At 33.2% G+C, this 10,946-nt stretch overlaps 1 protein-coding gene across 1 annotated transcript; it reads right to left on the minus strand.

The window, feature by feature from the left end:
- On the minus strand, nt 1–5,856 carry LOC133684219 (aspartic proteinase 36-like). Its single transcript, XM_062106822.1, has 10 exons — nt 5,354–5,856; nt 5,028–5,157; nt 4,628–4,878; nt 4,299–4,526; nt 3,003–3,165; nt 2,760–2,833; nt 2,575–2,671; nt 1,996–2,062; nt 888–959; nt 1–607 (listed from the first exon to the last, which is right to left on the minus strand). The coding sequence occupies exons 1-10, from the start codon at nt 5,590–5,592 to the stop codon at nt 432–434; spliced, it is 1,497 nt and encodes a 498-aa protein (XP_061962806.1). The 5' UTR covers nt 5,593–5,856; the 3' UTR covers nt 1–431.
- Nucleotides 5,857–10,946: the final 5,090 nt, after the last annotated feature.

Genomic DNA, 10,946 nt, shown 5'->3' on the forward strand with positions numbered 1-10,946 from the left:
TAACAGAAGCAGATGACACATTACTCTATTAAAAATGCTTGGACCAAAAGAATCCAAGTAAATTATGTCACAAACCACTACGGTACTTTTAACTCACAAGTTGTTTATGGATACAAACTACAGAAAACATTGAAAAAGTAACCAAACTGAAACATTTTGTATATATTAATTCTGCTGTTAGATCAAAAATCCTATATGAAGGTAAATTTACAGCGCTTGCAATGGAGCCAGAGCGATAATGGATGAATCATGAAAGTATCAGTGTACACCGCCGCCAACGAAGTATGTTCAGAAGAAAAGACACTCGGAAATCAGTTGCACACCAGACAGCAACTGGATGCAACCAAAGCAGTAATACTGCATGGCCCTGCCGGTTGCTTGAAATATACAGTGAAGCAAAGTTCCAGATGCGTTGCAACTTGCATGGTGTGCTACAAAAACAAGTAACAGCTGAGCAATAGTACGTGCAGAAGGAATGGTATCATAATCACTGGTATCAGTTTGTGAGGCATGTTCTCTGGTGAACCGTTATTGATCAGGGTCCCCGGATTGACGTATTCGCTTTTGCCAGTATTCATGGCAGTAGACACATTTACTGACATTGAGCCTAACATGATAATTCACAGACAATGAATGGAGATAAGGAGCAGGTCTAATCTTAAATAAATTTGCAAACTAAAGAGAATCATATCCTATTTCGTTGTTGTAGCATATTGAATGAGTTCTGACAACTTTTCTTAAGGGATAAAATCTATTTATTTTGCCAACACTTGCTTCATAAATTACCCTTTTGCAAGAATCTCTTCTGTGTTTATATTCTTGATTTAAATAACTAAATGATTTTAATAACGCAATGCTAATGCCGATTACAGAAAATCAAAACTTACAGTCATAATTAGCCCATCCAATCCGTTGACCAGCAATATCATAAACAAAGATTTTGTCTTTTAGAACAAGATCTGCAAAAACAAGACAACAGCAAATGTTGTTCTTAGGCAAAAGATTACTAATTATTCAAATAAAAGGAAGAGAGAGAGACGAAAAAAGGGTCAAACAAGGTAGCATAAAAAAAGAAATAGGGTAGGTGGCTGCTAGCTAGACTATTGCAACTTGTACATGGACTTGGTAGTGGAAATTATCTAGGACATGAAGATAAATGTAAGCTGAAGAGTGCTAATCAGAGCAGAGTATTAAGTGTTTCATTGAGAACCATGCATGGAGTTTTGAAGCAATTATGTTTAGAAAAAAACATCAGCAGAGGAGCACAAACACAATTTTTGGTTGGATATGAATGAGAAAGAGCTGACCAGGAGCACATACTCGCTGCTTTAGTAAAAATAAAAATAAAACTGGATGATAAGCTAAAATTCATGATAAATGGCATGATTATAAAACATGTCACAAATAAGAAACGGATAATCATAAAGAATTTTCTCCTTTTTGAGGTGAAATTTTAATTAATTTCCTCATATTTTTAATTGGCAATACAATTGAACTAAAAGGCACCAAATAGGAATGAGCAGATATGAAGCTGGTAATATTAGCACCTCAAGGTGAAATTAAAAGAAAAGATCATAGAAAAATGTTAAAATGATGTTGTAACATTGAAAATATGTACGGAGATTCAAATGTTCGGTTCTGCAAAAGCAAGAGGAACGCTAAATGTTTTATAGATAATGTATTTTCTGTTGTAGTCCAGCCACAGTATCGTGGAAATGATTACGGTTAAACATCAGCAGATAATAGAAACTACGGCCTCTTGCACATTTGCACAAGGCTGTGTTGCTTAGACCAAAGCAGAAGTACAGTTGCTCTATAAAAGTTAAACCACAAAGTAAAATGAAAATTTGGGCTCTCTTTCCCTGATAAATGAAATTTTGAATTTGTTAAGATTTCTATATCTTTGGATAATTGATATGTAACCTCATATGATCTTTACAAGCAAATAATTCCAGGGAATTAAAAGAAAAAAAGAAGATCGTTCAGTGTCAATACCTCCCAAGATTGTTATCTCTTGACCCTGAATTTTCTGGAAGCCAACGCACCACAATGCAGCACCATTCTGCAACACCAATTCAATCATACTGGTTAGAGTATGGGGATGCCAGACCAAAATTCCAAATTACTGGGACCAATATGAAAAGGAACCACATTCAATCGTCGAGAATCCTTATAGAATCTCTTAATGTGTTTTCAGTTCTCAGCAGAAACCAAGGCTAATAGTTGGAAGTTGGGTCTGTGAATAGTGCAGCATAGCCATGGAAGAACAAGTGATCAAAGATGGCATTGAAGTTGTATTCAAATTGATGGAAAATAGATAAAAGAAAATGCAAGCACAATAACAACTAAACCTTGTTCATTATTGTGCATCAGAATCAGAAGGAAAGCAAACAAAGAAGCCAGGAACAGAAAATGATCAAGACTAGGTATCCATTTATAAATTAAGGGAATATTCAATTAAAGGATAACCATTATCAATAAACTCCAGTGACTTCGATGCAAATCAAGAAGATCTAGACATATTTTTAACAGGATAAAATAGAAAGTTACTAATATCAAGCTTAAGGAACTCACAATAGAGCTTTGCTGAATAAGATAGTCCTGGGGAATTAAAATCATGGAAGTACCACCAGCAAAGTTCAAACTAACTTGAGGAAATACGTCATTGATACTGAGCACAAAGCAAACATATAGTTCCAGGTTAAGACACCACATACAAAATGGAAATTGAACTAAGATAATGGAGTTAGAAAATGAACCTGGAAGAGGTTAAATAACATTGATTTCCCTTGGAAAGATATGGGCTTACAGATGGTGAAACAGTAGATGTTATCTGCACAAGAGAGCAACTAAATAATTCAAACATTGCTAAAGTTAAACAAAATTCCCAATAAATTTGCAAGAAAAACATGATAAGGACATCATTCTAAAGAATTGGCTAATGAAGATCCTTAACCAATGTTCAATCTATTAGCTGATATAAATTTCCTTTGAGCACTTACAGCACTGATAAAAGGATCATAGGCTGCTTCTGTTAGATATGCCAAGGTCGTTCCAGAATCAACGATAGTTCCTTGATTGCTTGATGTCGCAAAAACTGATGGATCAATGGCTAAAGCTTGTCCATTGACATAAATGCTCTGCAGGTTCAAATTATAATGAGGCCTGAAAATTCACATATAAAGGTGGTCAGGGAAACTTTTGATGCAATAAGGAATTGTATGCTCCAAAGGTTCGAGAGTTTATTAACAACCAAGGAGGGGCAAGGTTATCTTACCAATCAATAAAGCTAAACCATCAGAGTTATTAAACAATTATGGTATCATGCTCGAAATGATTTTTTGACATGCAAGATAACATTCTTGTGGTAGCAAGACTACTGGTTTAAGCTTCACTACATTCCACTTAAAGTTAACTACTAAAGTGTTGAACTGAAATGATTTTGCTTGTCTAGGATGGTGAGTTAAAGGCATGTCAATGAAGAAGCTGATCTATGTAATTTCATGACAAGAATATTTTTTTCACCCCGATCATGTTTCCATATGAACCAATAGATTAAAATACCAACCACGTTATTGAATTTTATTATTTAAAAATTGACATTCTTTGCTTATTGCAAATTTACCATATATTAGTTAAAGGCAGAATAATTATCCTTCGAAACTAAAAATGAGGTCCAAAGTTATACACTATCACCACGATTCAAACTGGAAAAATTCATCACTTTCAGTTCCATGGCAGTAGAAAAGGCTAAAAGCATCACCATACAGGAAAAGATTGCCCAGATTATCAAACTCAATAGGATGGGACAAGCTTAAACATACTTCTGCAACAGATTATTAGAGACATGCGAAGTTTGAGCTTATCTGCTCCTAGCCTTCAAGATAATACCAAGTGCATAGAGTTTTATCAACCAAAACCACTTGAATCCAGAAACAGCAATGGCTTCCAAATCTTTAAATGATTGACATTAAAATATGAGCAAACATAAATATTTTATGAGATTGCACCATTAGAAACAGCGAGTCAAATATAAAATAGAAGAGAATCACAACCAAAAGAACAACTGAAATAATATAGTAAAGAAGCTACATGCCAAACTAATGAGAGACAAGCACTAATGATTCTGAACTCCATAAGCTCAGAAGGTCAGACCAGATTTCATAGCTATGTAGTAAAGAGTGCTAGAATAAGCACATAGATACAACAGTCAATTGAGAAGGGCTTCAGAAGAATAACACAATGACTGCCACTCTGTGAGGGAAATCTAAAGATATTAAACAGGGAGGAAAACATACTGTGATGGGACAAGTGGAGTATAAACTATGTTCGGCTCCACGATTTCTCCAAGAACCAATATACCACCTCCAGAATCATCCCCTTTCAAGCAGTGAGAGAACACTCTTGGTGTTATTCCCTGTGAAGCTAGTTGGGAGATAACAGACATGTCCTGTTGTCCGAACCCAAATATCCCATCAACTGCTCTGTCTGGCTTTGTCAGGTCCCCAGTTTGTAATGTGCTACACCTGTTTCATAATCCACCATCAGAATCCATGAATTCCAGAGTTCAAACAAATGAATATCATACAACTACCATCGTAATTTTGACAGATCCATAATAGCTCACCCGAATACGATAGGAGCTGAAGAATTTTTCATCACAGACCCGCCAAGAATTGTATCGAAATGCAACAGATCCGACACATAATATCCTGATGTGCCACTGCCATCACCGTACTGGAAGGTGTATCCACATTGATTGTTTTGTGCAGCACAGACAGAATCTGAGGATTGAAGGCCCAGACTACATCTTTGGTCTGAACAAGATATCAATGAGGCTGTCGGTGAGCTTCCAGGATCAAAGAAATTGAGTGGAATCTGTAATAAGAGAACCGAAGGAACAATACTGAAAAAATTGTACCACCAAATTACTCTCCTTTCTCCTTTTCATTAAATAAAATTCATGAAACTGGAAATAGAAATATGAAACAACATGGTTATAAAAGCGAAAAAAAAGTGAGCTTTACGTGAAGTCCACTGCTAACAGGACAGCCATTGCAGGAGCTACAACTAACCCACAAGACATCACTTCCAGTGTCTATTTGTACATAGAAATCTCTTGGAGGAGAACCCAATTGTAATCTTGTATAATAAAGCCTACAAAAAGAACCAAAATAAAAACTGAGACTAAAAAAACATTTAACATCTCATTTAAGAGTCTAAGAATCCAAAATTTAAAACCCCATAATCCAAAACATCCAGTCTTCATCAACAGCAATTTGCAAAACAAGAAATGAAATCCGAAAACTAAGAAAACCCCATGATTCAAATATGGTTTAAAAGATAGAATTACCCAACGAGGAAAGGGTCAAAGGTTCCTTCGACAGGGAAATCAACAACACCACCTCCTGAAGACTGCAACATTCTGCTATGCCTCACTCTGTCTCGCTCTTTGAGTTGACTCAGTTTCAGTTTATGGCTCGCCGGAACCCCTCTCTCCAGATGCAAAGTGGCCGGAAAAGAAGACAAAACCACCGTAGCATGAAACACTACAACGGCGATTAGAATCCCCGCGGGGAAAAGCGGTCCCATATCTCTCTTTCTTTTCCTTCTTTTCCTGGTGTTCTCTGTCTCAGTTTGTTTTTCTGGAAAAGCTTGAAAAGAAAAAGAAGTCTGTCTCAGTTTGTTTTTCTTGAAAAGCTTGAAAGCATGAAAAGAACAGAATGTAGTTAACGTTTAGATTTCAGAGATTTGGAAGAGAGAAATAGTTTAGTATTAGTGACGATAGATAGGATTATGGTATATATAGGAATAGGAAGGTAGGTAATGCAGATTGAAAGCGAGAAGACAACACACTTGAGTCTGGTAACGCAAGTTTGAAAATGAAGCTAACGTTGTCCTAACACGTATTTTCTCGGATTTTTTTTATTTTTAATGTTAGTGTCTTGAAATGATTGAAAAACATTGAAAAATTTAAAAACAATTTAAACACATCTATGTTTGTTTTACAATTCAACTTGTTCTTAAACTGTTTTTTTTTAATCTAAAACTAATGTTTTTAATTGTTTTGTTTTTATAATTTTAATGTATTAGTATAAAAAAAATATCAATTTAATATATTTTTAATTAAAAAAAATACCAAACACACATTAAATTTCTTTCCTCATTTGTGAACAAATCTAAAAAGCATTTTGCCAATTAAATTCCCAACCTAAGTTTCATCTTAGTTAAATTTTTTTTAATTAATATGGGTATCCGGGTCGGCTTGTGTGCATTTCGACTAATCTTACGGGTCCTGAAATTAACAACCATGTAAGTCTCAAGTGGCTATCATATTAACAACTATATGACTTGAATTTAAGATTATAGGGAGAGCAAACATATCTGACAAATCAGTAGATTGTCAATCAGATTTTTTTTGGTTTAACACAAATGTTAAACTATCATGTAAAACTAGGTAATTTTTCATTTTTTTATATAAAAATATATGAATTTACTATAAAATATTCCCTTGCAGGATAGATTTAACTGCATAAAAATGGCTAGAATCTTATGTTTTCTACCCATCATGTGAGCTTCGGGTAATTTAAAGGGATGATATTACAAAATTTGATGATTTATTTAAATATATATATATAAAAAGAGATATATCGTGAACCTCATGTTATTATTTAATAATTTTGTTGATTAAAATCGAAAGAAAAACGTGACTAGGATTTTATTGATACACTGAGAAGCTAATTAAGGTTGACTTTAAAGATTGGAATTCGCCTTTTTCTTCTGGATTTATGACATATTTGATAGAATAATTATTTTAAAATATTTTTTTGTTTAGAAAATAATATTTCTGAACACTATTTTAAAATCTGTTTATTTTTATTTTTTAATTTTTTTAAAAAATTAAATTTTATTTATTTTTTTCTTTGTTTTAAATTAATATTTTTTATATATTTAGATTATTTTGGTATGCTGATATTATAAAAAAACTTTCAAAAAATTAAAATAAATATTAATTTAATATATTTATAAACATGAAGTATTTTAAAAATCAATTATTAATATATATTTTTTAATAATATAGATATTTATATCAGTCCGTAGATATCTTAGCTAATTTATATATTTTAAAATTAATACCAGTGTAAATTTCTATAAACCCTTAAATTTACAGACTCCAATTAATGACCTATAAATAGCTTGCCCCCACTACTGTATTTTTAAATAGCCTATTAAATTCAGAGTGGAACCGGTCAAAGTACAGAATATTGTTTTTTGTAAAAGAAGTAGAGAAAGAAAAGGGTTTAATTGAGTATTTCTTGTTCGGTAAACTAACTGCTCCAAACTACATCATCACCCGCGTATTTCGTACGCCTTTTTCTGCTGTTTGTGCCTCTATTTTTTTTTAGTGGGGTTTTTTTTAATATTAATTTATTAAAACTATTCATAAATATAAATTAATAATAATAATTTAAAATAAAAAAAATAAAATTTTTAAATTTTATCTAATAAAAAAAGCGACGGTTTAGGCTGACCACTCAGGATCATGTTCAAACGTTACTGCACAATTATCTTAGTGGAATCTTGCTGAGTGGCTTTGAGATTTGATTTAATAATATTAAAGCAGATTTTGAGATTGTTAGGTTTGAAAACTCCCTTTTCTTTATAATAAGTTAGTGCAAAAGGAGGAAGAAGATGCATTCAAAATTTAATCGTCGCATTTAAAAATTAATTTTTTTAGGTTGTGTTTATTTTTTGAAAAATAGTTTTTAGAAATTTATTTTTCAAACTTTAGTATGTTTGTTTGCCATTAAAAAATTTATCAATAAAAAATATTTTCCAATCAAAATAAAATTCAACTTGCTTTTTAGAAAAATACTTTACTTTTATTTTAAATAAAAAATACTTTCTAAAAATTATAAAAAATAACCTCCACCACATTCGCTCATATTATAGTCAATTGTTTTCTGGCAAAAGTAGCAATTGCCTCGTCCCCTGCTAGTGATCATCAAATCACCTCCACCACATTCACTCATAATTTCACATAAAAACATCTTCAAGAAATAGTCAAATGTGCATAATTCTCATAAATTGACATCATCACCTTGACAATTGCACTTGTCCTTAACATAGCCTTAAAAATAATAGGTAGTATTATATATATATATATATATATATATATATATATATATATAACACTATCCTTGGTATGACCTAGCTTTCTTTGGATCAACAACATGAACTTGGTCTAATAATTCTTCATCATGTCGAGCTCTTTTTTTATTTATTATTATTAATTATAGCAATTAGGATAGCGTTAGAAGGTGGATTTCATTGTCCTAGATGTAAATAATTAATGGAATCAAGCAATCAAATAGTCACCACACCATTTATGCCCTCTTGTAGAAATTAAATAACCGAGTACACAAAAATTTCCCTCACCATAGAAGAGAAAAACCTTTTATTTGACTAAGGGTTATTTGGAATCACCTCTTATCTTCAATTAAATTTAATTATAGTATTTGATTTAAATTTAATTGTTAAACAAATTAAATCAAAGAAATATAATATAATATATTTTATTTTTTAAATTACCCTCTAAGCCTCAAACAGGAGAGCAATATCTTAAAAATATATGTCAAGCCTTCTTGTTTTGGAATGTGGTTGCGATTGTTTTTTAAAATACTTTTCACTCAGAAATATATCAAAATAATATATTTTTTATTTTTTAAAAATTATTTTTGATATCAGCTCATTAAAATAATTTAAAAACACCAAAAAATACTAATTTAAAACAAAAAAATAAATTTTTTTTCAATTTTTTCATAAAAAATTTAAAAACATTAAAAACAAACTTCAACTAATTATATAAACCAGTCAGTCAGTGAATTGAATTGAAGGAGAAAGTGTATAGCCATGCTAAAATCGACCCTACCGAATTCATTTTCTGTCAAAGAAGGATCCAAATTCATTCCACCATTCGAAATAAAGTGGTAAAGCTACGTACACTGTCCAAGTTGAACTTGAAACCCATCTTTTGCACAGCCCAATGCACAATTATTTGAAAATTCTACTTTTTTTCTTGTCTGTTACTTGAAAAATGAAGGCTTCGTCTTTTGCTGCTTTATTACCAGGAGCATATGTGATTAATAAAAGGTTTTCTTAATGACAAAGCTTACACTGCCTTTTGCTTAAAATGACTAATTTCTCCCTGCACTTCTTGTTCTTTCCTCCTCTGTTTTTTTCCAAGAAATTGGGTGTATCAATGGATCGTTTTGATAGAATATTGTGTTTTTATCTATAAATTGACCGTGTGGCCCAAGACCCGGTCACTTGACCGGGTCAACCCGTTAATAACCATGCTCAAGTCTTCCAGAAGGGGGTAGATTTGTCACTGCAAAAACACGGTTCATTTCTCGAGAGAGTGACTGACCATCCTTGCATCGGACGCCGCATACACTGTACGGCCCACCAGCCAAAAGTCAAATACCTTCCTACTAATTGTTCTAATTAGCTGTGGCATTGCAATTTACTTTGCTTTTGGGCAACAATTACTCGTTAATTCTCAAGACATTTATGAAGTCACTGGATCATTGCACAAGTCTTCGTAAATTGCTAATTCTATTGGAAATAAAAAAAATCAATCACAGACGGAACACTAACAGTCTTACAGACGACGAAGCACAACAAATTTTTTTTTCCCGCGAGAACATTACCGACAGAATCCTTTCATCTGCATTTTCAACGGTATTCACCGACGGAATATCCGTCGGTGATGGTGGCATGGCGGTAAATGTTTCAGAACTCTGTCAAATACCGACAGATAGATTCTGTCGGTAATAGTAATGGTAAACACCGATGGAATATATCTGTCGGTAATTGTGGCATGGGTGGTAATTGTTTAGCAACTCTTTGTAAAATACCGACGGCCGGTTTCCGTCTGGAAAGCCGTCGATATGTATTTAAAATATTAAAAAAATTATTTATTAATAGTAAAAAAGCTTAATAAACAAATAAAATTGTATTAAACATTAAAAATATAAAAAAATGTTAAATAATATTCATCTAAATATTCATTACAAATTTAATGTGTTTAAAAAACAAAATTAAACTAGAATAGCGGTGGAGCTGGAAGAGGAGGAGGAGGAGGCTAGTTGTTCCCGGGACCGTACGACCAAAAAGGGATTGCACATGTATGATCACCCATCCTTGATCTAATCTCCATGATCATTTGACAAAGCTGATCATAATTTGTCGAGAGTTGTTCATATTGTTGTTTCAAGGCCACGAACTCCTCAGACTAGGTGCTCGATACTGATGGAGAGCTCCTAACGGTTGAGACACTACGGGCCATCCGCAAGTTTTCGGCTGTAGTGTTGGAGATCCCGTAGACCTGATTTTTTTCGGGTCCACCAGATGATATCACCTCCATCCACAAATCTGGATCGAAATCCGGATGGGTCAAAGGATCATCCCCATATCTCTCCCTCAACCGGCTATTATAGGTCTCCTGATTTTTTTTTAAATTATTATATTCAATTCAAGAAAATAATAACTTACAAAATAAAATGATTGAACGAACATACCATAAAGTGCTGAGCACGGTTATCCACGAACTGATGCACCTCTTTTTGGCGGTTTTGACTCCACACATGCGTCTCTACAAATAACTCCATTGGACTCGGCTCACGTCCAAGAGACGTAGCTTGTAAGGAAAAAAAAGGTTGCAAGTTAAATATATTTATAAGCAACAACAAATTAATTAACGATATATTTCATTTAAATTAATCTTACCATCCGCTTTGCATGCGTGCTGAACGGGACGGAGTTGCCGGTGTGTGTGGTCACCGAACCATGAATTTGCCGATTTTGGTTGTCGGTGCCGGACTGTGAGCGCCGTGAGAACCGATCTGACGTCACGTGCTCAACATATGCTGTCTATATATCTC

Source organism: Populus nigra, chromosome 1 (assembly GCF_951802175.1).
Source record: "Populus nigra chromosome 1, ddPopNigr1.1, whole genome shotgun sequence".
In the NCBI taxonomy this organism is placed as follows: domain Eukaryota; kingdom Viridiplantae; phylum Streptophyta; class Magnoliopsida; order Malpighiales; family Salicaceae; genus Populus; species Populus nigra.

Excerpts from the sequence above, each read along its gene's own strand:
- LOC133684219 (XM_062106822.1), bottom strand. The coding sequence starts at position 5,592 with ATGGGACCGCTTTTCCCCGCGGGGATTCTAATCGCCGTTGTAGTGTTT. Across the intron at positions 2,834-3,002 it reads ATGATCCTTTTATCAGTGCT|ATAACATCTACTGTTTCACC; the intron begins GTAAGTGCTCAA and ends TCTCTTGTGCAG. Across the intron at positions 2,063-2,574 it reads TTATTCAGCAAAGCTCTATT|AATGGTGCTGCATTGTGGTG; the intron begins GTGAGTTCCTTA and ends TTGGTGTTGCAG.